Below are 18,627 nucleotides of genomic sequence, written 5' to 3' on the forward strand. Positions count from 1 at the left end.
TTCTAAAATACAAAAATAACATTAATGGAAAAAAATGTCAAAATATCGGAGAACAATAGATTTAAAAATCTAATACCTTTTAATTGAAGAATAGGAAGAAGCAATTTTGGGTTTCCCAGATATTTAACATCTGAGCACAGCTGCCACTTATTAAAATTATTTTTTGTTGTTCTAGTGATGCCAACATAAAAGATGGCCTTTCGGATTCAGATTCTGATATGGGTAGCACAGAACAACTTGACCAGGGAAGCACGGACACTCTTATCAATGGCTGCAAGGCACACAGTGAGGCTGCTAAAAGACTGGCTAAAAGGCTCTACAATCTTGAAGGATTCAAGCACTGTGATGTGGCCCGCCAGTTGGGCAAGAAGTAAGTGAGGGACAGAGGGATAATATAATTCTAGTAAGTGATTGGCTGTTACCTTTTGTGGGGGAAAAAAACCTGGATCCCTTAGTCCAATGAAGAGCTTTGGATTGTGCAACAACTGTTCTCTAGCACTAATCTGCAACTATTTGCAGGTAAATTAATGGTTTGGGATAGATTGTGAATAAATATGTCAGTTAAAGCCATGGGGATGCAATGGTTAGTTTGCAGTACTGCAAGCTAACTCACTGCTTGCTCCAGGAGTTTGATTCTGAGCGGCTCCAGGTTGACTCAGCCTTCCATTCTTCTGAGGTCGGTAAAATGAGAACCCAGATTATTTGGGGCAATATGCTGACTCTGTAAACTGCTTAGAGAGGGCTGTAAAGCACCATGAAGCAGTATATAAGTCTAAGTGCTATTGCTATTGCTAAAGGTAATGCAACAGGAATGAAAAATGAAATTGCTCATGGCTACTAACTGCCCACAAGTAGAGTTTGATAAATGTGGAAATGTACACTGGATCTAGCAGTAAAGAAACTGCTACCATAAACCAGGAACAGATTGTCTCTCTTTCTGATTCTTTCTTTTCTTTTTTCTTTCTAAATGATGGTGTAGCTTGCATCATGGAGTGTTAAATGGTAATATTTTTTGACAAACTAAGATGAAGCCTGATGTTATCCCTGTGTATGTCTTATATGTCTATATTTTGAAAGAAATATTTTCCTTTTTAAAAAGCATTTTGTCTAGAAAATGGATGGATCAGATTTACATAAGTGGAAATTTGATTGTGGCCAGAAGGGTGGCAATGCTGATCAAGAAAAGTTTCACAATAACATTTGTTCACAATGGCTATTATATTATCATGGTTCATAATAGAGGAAATTGGATGGTCTGGGTAAAAAAAATTTTTTTATGGTTCAACTAGAAATAAGCCAAATATTTCATGTAACTGCCTTGCAATAACTTTTTTACTCGCAAGCAGGTCACATATTGTAATTGCTAGTGGGGATTTTTAGTCATGGATCCATAATTAACTGAAATGATTTTTTTAAAAAAACACCTTAATATTCAGAGGTAAATTGCCCTCAATGCAAATATGAAGATATTTAACCTAGTTGATATAGAAAGACAATATTTTTAACTTAAACTTTAACTTATAAATCCTGTATGGTACATGATTACATTAGGAGTATTAATTTTTTAGTCCATAGTTAGTCTAGTTAAAAAGTATTACATTGATTTGGTCATGATTTCTGATAGTGCTTCAGTAATAATGTCACTGATTTCAAGAAAGAAAATTCAAGTTATGACGCAAGAAACATCAAAGAAGTCAAGATGGCAATCAATTACGGGATTGAAGCCTTATTCCATTGTATATCTATGTAACGCTGTGACTGCCATCTTGACTTATGTTATTCTTCCATCCCTGCAGACATCCCTGGAGAGGTAATATTTTAGTACTCCATTACTAGATATTTATATTTTTTTTAAAAACATTTGAAGTAAAGACTGATGTTTCTTGAATGTTTATACTACAAATTGTAGTGTGGAATTGTATTGTGCCTTTAAGGCTGTAAAATTAGAGCTGGATCAACTATATACTTTGAATATGGTCTATTCCTTCACCTGCATTAGGTAGCTATATTTGGACTGGGGGGAAAGCTGGTGAGTCATTCATTTTTTGCTTGAAATGTTTATAATAAGTGATTCCAAGGGAACAACCCATAGAAATTACAAAACCTCAGGGTTCTCTATCCTTGGCAATTTTAAGACTTGTGGATTACAACTCCCAGAATTCCCCAGTCAGTTTTGCTGTGCTGACTGGCGAATGTTAGCAGTTGATGTCCACAAGTCTTAAAGTTGTCAAGTCTTGGAGACTACTGAAATAACTCATTCTCTGTATATTCACATTTGGGTCATTTCATGTCAAGTGGTCAGATTTCAGAAAACTGCCTGGCTCAACCATCATGGATTTCAATGAAATTTTGTGTGAACATGCACACATGTCCCCAATGGACATTGGTAAAGTATTACATATGCCGATGCAATATTTGGAGAAATATAGTCATTTGTGTGACCCCATATCGCAGCCTTCTACAATATGACTCTGAGATTCCAACAACTTTGAGACATAATATCTCCGGAAATATTTTGTTCAGAGAAACAAAACTTGGCCATCTTGTACAACTTTTTGTGCTCTATTAAACAAAACAATAAAAACATTCTCATGAGCCATCTCCATCTAGATAATTTGGAGCAAAGGTGGCCGAAAATATTGCAACTCGAAAAAAAGGTTAAAGTTTGGCTTTTTATAACTCTGGAAGGAAAGGTATGAGAAACCTGAAACTTTGTGTGTAATAACTTAGCAATACAAGATTTTCAAATATAAAATTTCACTTTCCTACTGCTTTCCAATAGTTTACAAATTGAGTGCAAAGTTGACATTTATTTTTTAAAAAACTAGGGTATTTTCAGCTCGCTTTTACAAAAAAAGACCTTCTGGAAACTCTGTTAAATCATTCTGATTAGAAAGAGCATGTTCCAACCCCCCTAAAAAAGGAGGGTTGGTTTTTCATCGCTGACATATAAAGCCCTAAAAATAGGGACAAAGTTGAGGATGTTGCTATGGCAATGTCATATGCATTCTACTATTATTTCATCTTGTTTGTTTTATATAGACATCATTACTACTATTATATTGCATTGGTACATGATGACATTGTCACTACCAGTTCAGGCACTTGAACCAGCAACCCCATTGCCATAGTGGGAATGCCTGATAGGGGGAACACCTAATACCAGCCACAGGTGGGTTTCTTGGTTCAGGATCCCAAGCCTATAGTTTGGTTTCTTCCTTGAGGTTCCAAAGCCTTGGGTGGGTATCTGTCCAGTTCCCAAGCCAACAACTGGGCAGCTTATCTTAAGTTCCCAAGCCTACAAAGTGAGCTGAAAATACCCTATTTTTGGCATTTTTTTAAAAAAATGTCAGCTTTGCACTCAATTTGTAATCTATTGGAAAGTAGTAGGATAATGAATTTTTTTATTCAAAAACCTTGTGTTGCTACATTATTACACACAAAGTTTCACGTTTCTCATACCTTTACTTCCAGAGTTATAAAAAGCCAAACTTTAACCTTTTTTCCGAGCTGCAATATTTTCAGCCACCTTTGCTCCAAATTATCTAGATGGCGATGGCTCATGAGAATGTTTTTATTGTTTTGTTTAATAGAGCACAAAATGTTGTACAAGATGGCCAAGTTTTGTTTCTCTGAACAAAATATTTCTGGAGATATTATGTCTCAAAGTTGCTGGAACCTCAGAGTCATATTGTAGAAGGCTGCAGTATGTGGTCACACAAATGACTATATCTCTGCAAGTATTGCATCAGCACAGGTAACACTTTACCAATGTTCATTGGGGACGAGTGTGCATGTTCACACAAAATTTCATTGAAATCCGTGATGGTTGAGCCGGGCAGTTTTCTGAAATCAGACCGCTTGACATGGAATGACCCATTTATATTCTGCCAATAATAATGCAAAGGTATCAGTTCAGCAGATGAATACCTTTTTATATGGAATTAATCTTCTGAAAATGTTGCATACACATTCAAGAGATTTAGCTGAACACTAATACTGCACAGGATACTTGATACAATTGGCAGAATAATCTGGAAAGCCCCCCCCCCCCCAGGTTAGACAGGATCCCCATTGAAAAGTATGAAAAATCTATGAATTTCTCTCCTATCCTGTTAGAGATATATAATGTATCCTTACTGTTTTCATAGTATGATGGTTTTATAGTGATTATTTTGAAAAAATGAAAGAATCCCACAAAGTATGGCATTCCTCATTCAATTTTCTTGTTAAATGTAGTTGCTAAAATATGGACAGCTAATTTGGTTGTCTAATGAAGATTGTAGAAAGTATTCAGTAATTCATCTAGTGCTATTTGGCTTTGTGATGTGTCACAGCTCTGATATTAGATTTTTGGTAAATTTTAAAATCGCATTCTAATAGTAGTGAAACAGCTGTATTGGGGTTGCAGGATGCAGAAAAAGCCTTCAATATATTCTAATTTAAGTTTTTTGAATAAGTTATGAAAAAATGGATTTCCATCGTTTATCATTTCTTTCTAAAAATTATTACTTCAATCCCTCTGCTCAGATCATTACTAATGGGACTATTTCCTGTGCTATTAAGATAGATGCAAAACTCATCTCTTTCTAGTTTTTCTGGTTCTTCAACATTCTTCTTTTATGTTGCATTAACCCCAAATGGTTCTTTTAAAAACGTATCCTTCCAGTACTATATTCCAGTCATGAGTCCTCTTATCAACTGTCCATAACACCAAAAATGTCATATTTGCTGCTCCCCCCCCCAATTCCTGTACCAAGAGTTTCCATTTCTATTTGTTTTCCATGCTCCTGAGTATGTAGAGGCATCTGGATCCTTCAGTTTGCTTGCACCATGTCCTGGTGTATTTCAAGCATTCCCTCCCTTCTTTGCTGTGAGGTTTACAGACTTTGGACTTAAGGTGTATGTGTGATTCTTGATATTGGTCTTTCTCTTAGTCCAGTTTGCAGCTTGTGAAGTCCTTTCTCCTTTAAAACAATGTTCATTTCCAATGTATACTCTGGGATTCAATATATTGAAAAAACGACATTGTTTTCAAGAAAAAGCCACATGGCATGTATTTAACATTTTGCATACTTTAAAATATATGTTCATTATTAATAATCTTACATCAATGGCCATTTTGAGTTTTGGCTAAAGACCCCAAGTTAGAAACTGGGAGACTGTGAGTCTCTGTGAGTTCTGCCTTAGGCAGAAGCAGTTGGGTGACCCTGGGCCAGTCACTCTCTCTCAGAGCCCTAGGAAGATGTAATGGCAAGCCACTTGTTAAAAACCTTGTCAAGAAAACTGCAGGCAGGGACTTGTCTAGGTAGTCACCAGGAGTGAAGACTGACTTAAACACACAAATATAGACACACATATGAATATTATAGGTTATCACAAGGATTTCACTTTGGGGATTCTTGCATAAGCTGATGTTTCTACATGTCATTCTGTCCATCGACAAAAAAATCTGGTATTTTGTACTAGCAGAAAAAAATAGCAGCTGCCATTTTTTGTATCCTTTACCTAAGGTATCATTAATGTAAATATTTGCATAATGTAAGGTTGCCTTTTCTGCACTTTTGGTATTGCAGCCATGAATACAAATATAACACATATCTTGATTTCTAAAGTATGTAACGTGAATTTGAAGTATGCATCTTGCATATCTTTTACAATGTCCTGTTTGTTTCTGGCTTAGAGATATTTCTGATTATTTGTAGAACACTGCTTGATGAGGAATGACTTATATTCTCTGCTTCACTGCTAATTGATTCATTTTGATTTTCTCAGACATGCTAGCACTTGAGATGCTTTTAAGATGTGTTCTTATATAGACAATGAGTTCTGTAAAATAATGGTAATTATAGTTGTGATAAATTTCACTCTTTATGAGTAAACACAACAAGAAATAAAAACAAAATCTGGGAGATTATCCAAAACACCCTAACCCAAAGCAGCCAATCCTGAAATGTATTGATGTATATTTTAGGATTCCTGGGCATGCACTGATATATGCCTAAAAATCTTAGTGGTAAATATAAACAGTCATTGAATTTATGATTTTTTCAATTGCATATATCATATATATCACGCATCATGCTATCAGAGAGGGCTTACTGTGGATCCCATTAAGTCAATGAATTCTGACTATCGGGATCCAGAAGAAGAGCCTTCTCTGCTGTAGTGCCCACACTTTGGAACATGCTACCCTCCAAGGTGAAACCTGCGTCCAGCCTCCTATCCTTCCATAAGAGTCTGAATACCTGCTCTTCCAGTTGGCCTGGGCCCCAATAGGGGAGTACCACATTGGAGGTGACTACTAGATTGATAGTTAACCCCACCTCTTCCCTCACTCTCTGCTTTCCCATCCACCCACCTTCTCATATCACTATATCATTGTTATCTTTTCCATTGTTAATGTATTGTTCCATTTACTGTTATTATGTTTACACTTATTTTTATTTCTGTTTTTATTGTTGTAAGCTGCCAAAAAAAAAAACCCATAATGAGATAGGCAGCAAATAAATTTAACAAACAAATAAATATATCTCCCTCCTCAGTCTTCCATCTCCACTTCCCTAATGCATTTCTGAAGATGAGAAGCAGCTCTCCCAGTATGGAAACTAAAAAAATGCTTCCAGAATATGGAATGATGGAATAATGCATCTGGACAATCATGTATCATAAAGGCATAAACAAAATCCCTATTCCTACACATATTAGAAATAAACACAGCTAGTAGAGTATAAGGTTCTCCAAACCAAGCTATTAAGAGGTTGTATCAAAAAAACTCCACCTTTGATACTTTCTTGTATCAGTCTATTGTTTCCAATTTTTCCATTTGAGATTTAATTTATTGTTTATACATTAAAAGGAGAACAAAAATCAGAATCATACTGAGAGCAAAAAATGAGATTTTTTTTTCCAAATTCCAATAAGAGGATGGTCCCCTACTCTTAACCCAATCAAATTTGGTTTTTTCCACTCCCAATTTGAGATATACACTAGTCTACCTCAGTGACTAGTGTATACTCACAAGCACATTCATTTATGGGATTCTTTATGAAGAGTATGCCCATAATTATTGATGGTGTCATCTTTAATTACAGTAACGAATTTAGCAAAATGGTAGCAGAAGAATATCTCCGTTTCTTCGACTTTACTGGGTTGACCTTGGATAAAGCACTCAGGTGAGATGGGCTGATTGATTATTAATAGATGATTGAATCTGTTAATTTTATGCTTCTGGAATTTTGCAAAGATTAACTTAACCATTTTTAGGGTTAAAAAAAAGGGATAGCATTGGTTGTTTATAAACAAGCACTGTTCATCTATAAAGAAAATGTTGATTATTATAAAGACTAAAGAAGTTTGAAATGTTTGTTGGTTGAGCAGAAACCATATACAGACTCACTGAGCAGTCTGATCCACATGTGAATATTATTCTCTCAGGTCTCTTCTCTTTACCCATTAAGCATGATGACAAATCACAACCCTAGTTTATCTTTGCTTTGCTTGTAATGTTTAATAAATAACCAGGTGAAGATGCCTTCTTATGAAAAACTAGTATGATGTTTTCATCCAAGAAGTTTGGACTCCATTGAGAGCCAGTTTGGTGTAATAGTTAAAGTGCTGGCCTAGAACCAGGAAACTGTGAGTTCTAATCCCACTTTAGATATGAAAGCCAGCTGAGTGACTTTGAGCCAGTCACTCTCTCTCAGCCCAACTCGCCTTACAGGGTTGTTCTGGGGAAAATAAGAGCGAGAGGGTGCATTATGTAGGTTTGCTGCCTTGAGTTACCTATAAATAGTAATAAAGGCAGCATTTTAAAAAATAAATAAATTTCCATGGGCTAAAAGGCAGGATTAGGGTGTGAGAGCACATTTCTAATAAAAAGGCTATGGGGAAAACTCTGACCTTACCTTAACCTCTTCTTTAACCTCTGGAAGTTACATTTTCCTAAAGAACTTTTTCTGTTTAAAGTGCTATCTGTTTTATTTTACATGTTTATCTGTAAAACGAAATTATGCCTTCCATTTTAGATTTCTAATCAGGGTGTTTTCAAGGCAGTCACAGCCATATTATCTAAATTCCATCCCTTTTTTACATGCATTGCAAAATATAAAACGGATGGAGCTTCATCTACATAGCTGTGATGGCTACTGATTTTTTTGCCCCCCTCCTGTTTCTAACACTTACATTGGTTTGGTTAATACACTTTTTTTTTTGCATCTCTGACATATATCTTTCTGTTGATTCTATACTCCCCAAACAGAAGGCATTTCACTGTAGATAAGTATATGATACACATTGAAGAAAACAATTCTAACTTCACATCTAAGCCAGTGAATTAGCAGTGACAAATCAGGAAAGGTATCTAGTGGTTATGGGCAATATCTTAATAAAAACATGATCTGGTTCACAGGTACTACAGTAAGTGCTTTTCACCCAGCACATTATTAAGCTATAGAATTCACTATCACGGGTTGCAGTAGAATACAATTTTGATTTGAATTTAAGAGGGGTTTAGGCAACTGACAAAAGAGATATAGATTAATAACCTGTAGTCATTATGCTCATATATTAAATGCTGTACTAGAAGCAGGATTGCTTTTAATGCTGGTTCCTGGGGAATAGGAATTGGGAAGGCATTTGTATTTTGCTATGGATTTCCTGAAGGTATCTAATTAATTGTTGTGAAAAAGGCTGGCCTTTTGGTTTTATTTTGTGCATATAATCTACCAGTTCAAATATACAGTAAATCCAAGCCATTCTGTTTTCCACTTTGCAACCTAATTTTTAAATGAAACATCAGGCTATAAATTCATTGGTGTGGGACTGATGTAGAAGGTATTTAGCCATTCAGTCTTTGTTTTTCTTTTCTTTTCATACTCATATTTCACATTCACAAAAATATTGTGCATTTGACATTTTTATTCCTTTCTACAACAACATTGTTCTACATAAGACCAGTATTATGGGCTTCCTCCAAAGGTGGCTTGTTTCTTGGTGCTTTTTCTTGAAATGATAGATGACCATACCATGTAGTGCTGTCACTGAGTGACTTCAGGACTGCCATGAAAGGGAACCAGCCTGTTGTCTGAATGGAGGGTCTTTCTGCTATGAAAAGAAATAAAAACCAAAAGTATGAGCCACCTTGACATTTTCCAAAGTGAGGGTGTGTCTGTTTTCCATGGGAAACTATCAGGGCACATTCCACCCAGATGGTCACTATCTGGGCACATTCCACCAAAGATCATTTGGGAGCAAAACACTCAAATCAGATGTCAGCAAGAGCTACAGCAAAAGCCTTTTACACCAGGGGTCTCCAACCTTAGCAACTTTAAGCTTGGAGGACTCCAACTCCCAGAATTCCCCAGCCAGCTTTGCTACAGCAAAAGCCTTTTACACCAGGGGTCTCCAACCTTGGCAACTTTAAGCTTGGAGGACTCCAACTCCCAGAATTCCCGTAAGAGGGCCGTAATAGCTCAGGCTGTTAGAAGCCTGTTATTAGAACACAGCAGCCTGCAATTACTGCAGGTTCAAGCCCGGCCCAAGGTTGACTCAGCCTTCCATCCTTTATAAGGTAGGTAAAATGAGGACCCAGATTGTTGGGGGGGCAATAAGTTGACTTTGTAAAAATATACAAATAGAATGAGACTATTGCCTTATACACTGTAAGCCGCCCTGAGTCTTCGGAGAAGGGCAGGATATAAATGTAAAGACACACACAAAAAAAATTCCCAGCCAGCTTTGCTGGCTGGAGAATTCTGGGAGTTGAAGTCCTCCAGGCTTAAAGTTGCTAAGGTTGGAGACCACTGTTTTACACAGTCTCTGCTATTTAGTTCAAATCACTTGATGACTTACAGTCTTCAGAGTTCAAATCCTCACAGAATGTCTCTGATCCCAAAAAGTTTGGTACTTTTAAAACTTGAAAAAGTTTGATATATTAAATCTCTTGTTTGTTTAGTTGCTTTCTTAATAGTTACTTTCTATGTTTAGAGCTTTCCTAAAAGCTTTCCCCCTTATGGGAGAGACACAGGAACGGGAGCGGGTCCTCATCCACTTCTCTCACAGATATTGTCACTGCAATCCCCAGGAGAGCACATCGGAAGGTAAGAGCTGATGACACTCAGATTTTAGCCTCAAACTCAGATGAATTTATTTCAGGAATTCATTTATTTAAATTGTATTCAGACTCATGGCAGAATTCTAGCGTAAGAGGTTGCTAAAGAAACATTGCTTGAATTTATCAAAGGAATTGCACAAGGCTGCAGGGAAAAACAACAACTAATTTTTCTCTCCCTGAACAAAACAAGAGGGAATAAAGACATCAGCTGTGAAGGAATAAGGGCCAAGTGCAGAGGAAGGAGACTGAACAAGAAGGATATAATTAAATACTTAAAAGATGTACCATCCATAACACTTGAAATATCAAATGGTATCTTTTTTCCATTTTATGTAGTTTAGGCTGAAAAATTAGGCCTTTGTGAGTAACCTGATGAGGTTTGAGTTGGAGATTCAAAGAGGATATGGGTTTATCTAAATCAGCGTTTTTTAAACTTAGCAACTCTAAAAAGTGTGGACTTCACACCAGAATATTCCAGCTAGCATTCTGGCTGGTGAATTATGGGAGTTGAAGTCCCTGCATCTTAAAGTCAGATTGAGATTAACAGAGTTGGAAGGCACGTTGTAGGTCATCTAGTCGAACTCCCCCACCCAAGTAGTCCCTACATCTTTTCTGACAGATGGCAGTCCAGTCTCTTCTTGAAAGCTTCCACTGATGAAGCTCCCACAACTTCTGAATGCAAGCTGTTCCATTGTTGATTGTTGTCACTGTCAGAAAATTTCTCTTTATTTCTAGGTTGAATCTCTCCTTGATCAGTTTCCATCCATTATTCCTTGTCTGGCCTTCAGGTGCTTTGGAAAATAGCTTGACCCTCTCCTCTCTGTGGCAGCCCCTCAAACACTGCTATCATGTCTCCCCTGATCCTTCTCTTCACTAGACTAGCCATGCTCAGTTCCTGCAACTGTTCATCATATGTTTTAGCCTCCAGTCCCCTAATCATCTTTGTTGCTCTTCTCTGCACTCTTTCTAGAGTCTCAGCATTTTTTTAACACCGTGGCGACCCAAACTGAATGCAATATTCCAAGTGTGGCCTTACCAAGGCATTATAAAGTGGTATTAACACTTCACGTGATCTTGATTCTATCCCTCTGTTTATGTAGCCCAGAACTGGGTTAGCTTTTTTGGCAGCTGCTGCACACTGCTGGCTCATATCTAAATGGTTGTCCACTAGCACTCCAAGATCCCTCTCACAGTTACTACTATTGAGCAAGGTACCACATATTTGGTACCTGTGCATTTTGGTTTTTTTGCCTAAATGTAGAACCTTACTTTTTTTACTTTTGAATTTCATTTTGTTAGTTAGCGCCCAATGTTCAAGTCTGTCAAGATCCTTCTGTATCTTGAGCCTATCTTCTGGAGTTTTTTATTTTTATTTTTATTGGCCAAGTGTGATTGGACACACAGGAATTTGTATCAGTGCATATGCTCTCAGTGTACATAAAAGAAAAGATACCTTCATCAAGGTACAACACTTATAACACTTAATGATAGTCATAGGGTACAAATTTAACACTTAATGATAGAACACTTAATGATAGTCATAGGCTACAAATAAGCAATCAGGAAACAATATCAATATAAATCTTAAGAATACAAGTTACAGTCATAAGTGGAAGGAGATGGGTGATGGGAACAATGAGAAGATTAATTGTAGTGCAGATTTAGTAAATAGTTTAACAGTGTTGAGGGAATTATTTGTTTAGCAGAGTGATGGCCTTTGGGAAAAAAATGTTCTTGTGTCTAGTTGTTCTGTGTGCAGTACTGTATAACGTCATTTTGGGGGTAGAAATTGATACAGTTTAGGTCTAGGATGTGAGGGGTCTGTAAATATTTTCAAAGCCCTCTTTTTGATTCGTGCAGCATACAGGTCCTCAGTGGAAGGCAGGTTGGTAACAATTGTTTTTTCTGCAGTTCTAATTATCCTTTGAAGTCTGTGTCTGTCTTGTTGAGTTGCAGAACCAAACCAGACAGTTATAGAGATGCAGATGACAGACTCAATAATTCCTCTGTAGAACTGGATCATCAGCTCCTTGGGCAGTTTGAGCTTTCTGAGTTGGCGCAGAAAGAACATTCTTTGTTGTGCTTTTTTGATGACGTTTTTGATGTTAGCAGTCCATTTTAGATCTTGCGATATGGTAGAACCTAGAAATTTGAAGGTTTCTACTGTTGATACTGTGTTGTCTAGTATTGTGAGAGGTGAAAGTATGGAAGGATTTCTCCTAAAGTCTACCACCATTTCTACGGTTTTGAGTATGTTCAGTTCCAGATTGTTCCGGGCACACCACGAAGCTAGTCGTTTAACCTCCCGTCTGTATGCAGATTCATCATTGTCTCGAATGAGACCGATCACTGTTGTGTCATCTGCGAACCTCAGTAGTTTGACAGATGGATTGTTAGAAATGCAGTCATTGGTATACAGAGAGAAGAGAAGTGGGGAGAGCACACAGCCTTGGGGGGGGCTGTGCTAATTGTACAGGTATCTGATGTGATTCTGCTTAGCTTCACCTGCTGCTTCCTGTTTGTTAGGAAGCTTGTGATCCTCTTACAAGTCTGTTCCGGTACCTGTAGCTGGTTTAGCTTAGTTAGAAAATGTCTGGAATGATGGTGTTGAATGCTGAACTAAAGTCTATAAAGTCTACAAAGAGGACCCTTGCATAGGTCAAGATGTTGTAGGATGTAGTGCAGAGCCATATTAACAGCATCATCTGTTGATCTATTTGCTCGGTATGCAAATTGCAAGGGGTCTAACAGCGAATCCTTGATGGTTTTCAAGTGGGACAGCACTAGCCTTTCAGAGGTTTTCATGACTACAGATGTTAGAGCAACTGGTGGGCTTCTTCGGCACTGGGATGATAGTAGAGCATTTGAAGCAAGAAGGAACATAGCACATCTCTAGTGATTTATTGAAGTTATGAGTGAAGATGGGGGCCAATTGGTCAGCCAGACTTTTAAGCTAGAAGGAGTTATCTTGTCTGGGCCTGGAGCTTTTCCTGGCTTTTGTCTGTGAAATAGGTCTTGCACTTCCTTTTCTGTGATCACTAGAGGTTGTGAACCCAATGGGATGGGGTCAGTTGTAGGAGACCTAGTTGGTGTGTCTGAGATGGGAGTTGTGGAGATAGGTGGCTGTAGTTTTCTTTCAAATCTGCAGTAAAACACGTTCAGATCATCTGCCAGGTTATCTCATTTTTCCTAACCCTTCTGAATTATTTTCTGCCTCAGAATTTTCATACATAGAATTTTTCTTACTTTTCCTCTTCATTTATCAAAATCAACCCTCTTGAACACTAAAACACTCATCCAATTATCTTTAGTTCTTCCTGCCTGAAATACACTGAATTATACATCATATTTTCTTTCCTTTTTTGAATGGCATGTTAAATGTGGTTGACAGGCATTCAACAAGCTAAGCATAATTTTCAAGAACAATCTCCCCCTATGCCTGAAGAGAAAAGTTTTTGATCAGTGTGTGCTACCTGCTCTAACATATGCCGATGAAATAATGGACACCAACCTCACAATTGTTACAAAAGCTACGAGTGTCACAAAGAGCCATGGAAAGATGCAAAATAAAATAATAAAATAAAATATTTGTGCAGCTTTCTGAGATTTGGTGTGTTTCTGTAGTGTTTCACTCTAACTACATAAGCACACAAAATCTTATAAAGCTGTATGTGGTATTTTGTATGTGTGTGTGAGAGAGTCAGTTGTGTTGTGTTGTGTTGTGTGTGTGTAAAGTGTGAAAGTTGGTTTTTGAGCTTTTTGTGGCTGTGTGAGGTTTCTGCTTGTTGCAGGGGCCATTTTGGGTGAAGTGCAGCTGCTTTTACATTATGTGTGAGTCAGTTGTGCTGTGTTGTGTTTGTGTAAAGTGTGAAAAATGGTTTTTGGTACTTCTTATTGTTTTGTATACTTTGTTTATTATTTTTATTATTTATTGTTATTGGCCACACCCACCCAGTCATCTGACTACCAAGCCACGCTCACCAATTAAGCCACGCCCACAGAACCGGTAGGGAAAATTTTTAGATTTCACCCCTGCATTAGACCCAATATAGCTGAACCTTGAGTTCCCTCTGTCACCTTATGGACAATGAAAATATCAGCAAGGCATGTAAAGAAGCCGTTGGAGCAGTTATTGCAATGTTTGATTCCCAGTTAATATGGGATAGTTAAAATTCCCTCATTTCCATTGCAATGTATTTCCTGGCCTCCTCACACATTGAATGGTAAGTAATTCAGTTGTATTTTCTGCTTGGCTGGTACACACACAACAGTGTCATTATTGTTCTTTTTTCCTTTAATATGCACCAGATGGTTTCAGCAATTTTCACCTTTAGTGTCACAATTAAATGCAGGAATATTATTAAGAATTTGAACAGTTCCTGGATTTGGAACAAAATTAATCTTATCTGCTGCTGCTAGCCATTTGGTCTCAGATGTTAAAATCTTGTCCTCTCCAGTGAGCTAAGCAGATATAGGAACTGCCTTGTTTTAAATATATTTCTTGGGACTAATTTTAAAGTATATTAAATTCCTTGTATTTTCCAGATGGAATCCATACACTCACCTGTGCTCTGATGCTGCTGAACACTGATCTCCATGGCCATGTAAGTATGGCTAATAAAAAGAGACCAACTTTGATTCTCCCCTGAGATTCCCCCTTGACTCTAACCTAATGGTAAATATGAGGCTATCTGGGAATACTAGAATAGTTTGGAAATGAATATTGTAAAACAAATGGTAGAGGAGAGTGACTTAAATATTTCAATTAAATCTAGTTTCATGTTCCAGATAGAGCAAAAGACACTGCCAAATGTAGCTTTTTAGAAAGTATACTTTTGATCTTAGCTAGAATATCAGTTAAAATTATCTCCAAATTATTTGTTAACATAAAAGTCTCTAGTTTCTATTCTTCACTTACCACAGGAGTTAGCCATGTGTTTTACCTCAATGTGAAGAAATTTTCAAGTTAACAACTGGGTTTAACATGTTCAAGAGAAGGATTAGCCGCTGTTGATTTGCTTCTTCAGCTCATCAGCCCTTGAGAAAGTCCTGAACCATCTTGACATAAGCTACCTGGAATGTCTGCAAGCTTTACTATAGTTCATTAAGGTTATAAGGAAATACAGGCTTAAGGCTTGAACAGCAACCCTTTTTTCATTCTCTGCTTTACTTACTATGATGCTTAATTAAACTTACTTAAGAATGTGTGACTCCAAATTAGCCTAATAAAATATTGCCCTACTGAGAGGAGATAGATATAATGATCCTTCAGAATACAATGTCAAAATGTATAATATTTGGGGGGGGGGTCTGATGTTACCGTACCACAATTGGTAGGAATAAAAATCTAGAGCTTAACATATACAAAATCCAGAACTTCATATATTGTAAATAATTTCATTTGTGTTAAATCTCATAACAATGATTCTGTCAGACCTGCCCCAGTCTGATCTCTTAGGAAAGAAAAACCCTTGACTCCATTTGTTTGAAGTGAAACCTACTTTTACTAAGAGATGCTGGTTGCAGTAAAGTCAGGTGGAATCTGAGTTTCCCATGCAACAAGACCAAACTATTTCCTTCAATCCCATCCCTATTCCCCATGACCAGTCCAACCCCAGCCAATGTGATGCAACCTGGATGTTTCTTTTCACACTCAGGGCTAAGTTTCCACACTCAGGGCAAATAGCCTTGAAGACGCCTTGGCATGAACCGGTCCCATGGTGATCTGCTGTCATCTCCCCCCACAAAAAAATTGCATACAGATTTATTGCTGCCTTTTGTCTGCCCCTCACGCCTCCCCTTCCAGTCCTTTGATGGCAGGACACCAGTGCAGCGCCGAGCTGAAGATGATGAATCTGACACACTTATTAAAAGATCTTTAATTTTGTGGAAATAAAGAATAATAAAAGACTAGGTCAAATATCTTTAAGGTTATCAAATGGAAAATATGGGAGTCACTTTGGTGTAGTAGTTAAGGTGCTGTCCTAGAAATCAGGAGACTGTGAATTCTAGTCCCTCATTAGGCATGAAAGCCAGCTGGACTTTAGTCACCTTGTCTCAGCCCAACCCACCTCAAATACTTGTTGTAGGGAAAAAAGAGAAGGAAGGACTACTAAACATATTTGCCATCCTGAGTTACTTATAAAGTAATAAAGGCCTGATAAAAATCTAATAAATAGAATAATAAACCATAAATATGTATTAAGTAGTACAATTTGTCATAAAAAAATAGAAACAAAGCTAAATAAAAACAATTATGAGGTTGGATGAAAGTATGTGAAATTTAGCTCCATGAAATTCTTTTTGTGTTTTTTATTGCGTGTGCCTTCTGGCAACTGGTCCCTGCAATTTTCTCAGCAAGATTTTTTCAGCAGTGGTTTGCAATTATCTCTTTCCTAGGGGTGAGAGAGTGTGATTAGCTGGAAGTCACCCAGCTGGCTTTATGCTTAAGGTCGGACTAGAACTCATATTCTCCTGGTTTCTAGCCTGATGTCTTAACCATTATACCAAACTGGCTCTTGCATGAAATTCTTTAGTACTATATATGTAAAATTATTCATGGAACATTTTAGTTTTGCATTATTATAGGAATAAGCAACCCCCAATTCCCAAGAAAGTATCACTGAAATCTGATGATGAGATAGTTGGATTTCAATAAAATGACCCATGGGGGAGGGAGAAAGTTGAGCTACTTTAAGCATGGTAATAAAAATGAGCTGCTTCTAGGAGGCTTCCCATTCTCATCCTTACCCTTGAACCTGCAAAGGGCAGGCAGACAGGGATACTCTGATGATACTTTTCTTCCTGATTTTTGTTTTGTGACATTCAGTTTGTTAAATTAGTATGATTAAAAAGGAGAACATTTATCTTGCACATCCATAAAACTAGTATTATGTGCCTTTGTTAGATGAAGGCTGAAATTTGTTGAGTACACTGAAAAACAATTTCTTTAATAAGAAACACTCCACGGTTAAAAAAAAAGAAAGAAAACCCAATGGATTTCTAGATCAGCAGCATTAAATATCATAATTTGCATCTTTATATATATGGCATAAATGTTATAGCTCAGTTAATCAATCAAATTTAAAGCTGCAATTCCTTAAAACTCTTTACAAGAATACAGACCCCCAATATCTTCTCCCACTCATTTACTTTCAGTAATCAAATTATTTTTTTAAAAAAAAGTATGACCATTAAAATAGTCTAAGATAAGTAACTGTAATATAACTCATCTATAATAAAAACAATGAAAATGTAATCCCAGTTCCTTTTTGGAGCTCATTTGGGCCCCTACAAGTCATTTCTTCATTTGGAAAAAGTCCATATTTTTTAGAATCATTTTTCGAGCACCATGTTGCATTTCAAATGTAGTCCTTTGCTGTAAAGTTGATCTACTTAAATTTCTGCCTGGATTTTCATCTTCTTTTGTTGGCTTAAGTTTTCCTTTTTTTCCCAGACAACTTGGTCCCTTTAATTATAATTGGCAGCTTTCAATCTTCTCGCTGCCTCTTTTCCAGACCTTTGGTTAAAGTGTTTGAAGGCCCTTCTGAGTACTATGGATCTGTCTTTATTGCTGCCCAATTTTTGGCCACTGTTTGTTCCTTTACTGTTGCATTGTTTTATTGTTATTTTTCTCTGTTTCTACTTTGTGATATACAAAGATATATTACTGGGAGTTGGGCAGTATATAATTTTAATAATAAATACATTTAAATAAATAAAAAAGTCTTCTCTGATATTTATCCAAGTCTCTGCCACCTTCCTCATTTTATAGAAATAAAAATGATAAAAAGAAATATGTGAGAGACACTTTGGCTCAGAACAACCAATGATTTCATTCAGTAGTGAAGTTGTGTGTGCTTGCCCGCCACTCGCATAGAACCATCCCCTCTTCCCCCCTCCCCCCCGGCCAGTCTGCAAAGCCGGAAGGTTGGGGAACTGTGCCATATACCATTCCAGACAAATGGTTGTCCAATCTCTTCTTAAAAGCCCCCAGTGTTGAAATCAATTGAATTTTATTTGGCCAAGTGTGATTAGATACACAAGGAATTTGTCTCAGGTACAGAAGCACTCGGTGAATCTGCAAAGCAACACAAACATCACCATCATCATCATCATCAATCATCATCATCATCCCAATAAAATGGAGGAGTAAAGAATGATAAATAATACTGCAGCTGTACTACATGGGTAAATATACGTAGACATTAGAAAAATGGAGCACCCTGGATCTCAGGAGGCAAGCCGTGCCACTGGTTAATTGTTCTCACTGTCAGGAATTTTTTTCTTTAATTCTAGGTTGGTTCTCTCCTTAATTAGTTTCCATCCATTGCTTTTGTTAGGCCTATCCGAGCTTGGGCATTTAGGAAAGAAAGACCCTTGACTCCATTTGTATTGAAAGGTATAGTTTTACTAAAGCTAAGTGGTTATACCATAAGGAAAGCCAGATCTGAATGTTCCCACATGAACCCTTCTCTTGGGCCCCCTCCCCATGGTCCTTTCACAATTGTCCA

General features: G+C 37.2%; 1 protein-coding gene across 1 annotated transcript in view; it reads left to right on the top strand.

Moving 5' to 3' along the window:
- Nucleotides 1-218: 218 nt before the first annotated feature.
- The window catches only part of LOC131196001 (PH and SEC7 domain-containing protein 2-like), a 50,901-nt gene continuing 32,492 nt past the window's right edge, over nt 219-18,627 (top strand). The window contains exons 1-4 of the mRNA XM_058178367.1: nt 219-370; nt 7,095-7,175; nt 9,988-10,100; nt 14,660-14,718. Coding sequence (XP_058034350.1) covers nt 219-370; nt 7,095-7,175; nt 9,988-10,100; nt 14,660-14,718 — 405 coding nt within the window. The remainder of the gene's footprint in view (nt 371-7,094; nt 7,176-9,987; nt 10,101-14,659; nt 14,719-18,627) is intronic.

This window comes from Ahaetulla prasina, chromosome 3, assembly GCF_028640845.1.
Source record: "Ahaetulla prasina isolate Xishuangbanna chromosome 3, ASM2864084v1, whole genome shotgun sequence".
Lineage (NCBI taxonomy): Eukaryota > Metazoa > Chordata > Lepidosauria > Squamata > Colubridae > Ahaetulla > Ahaetulla prasina.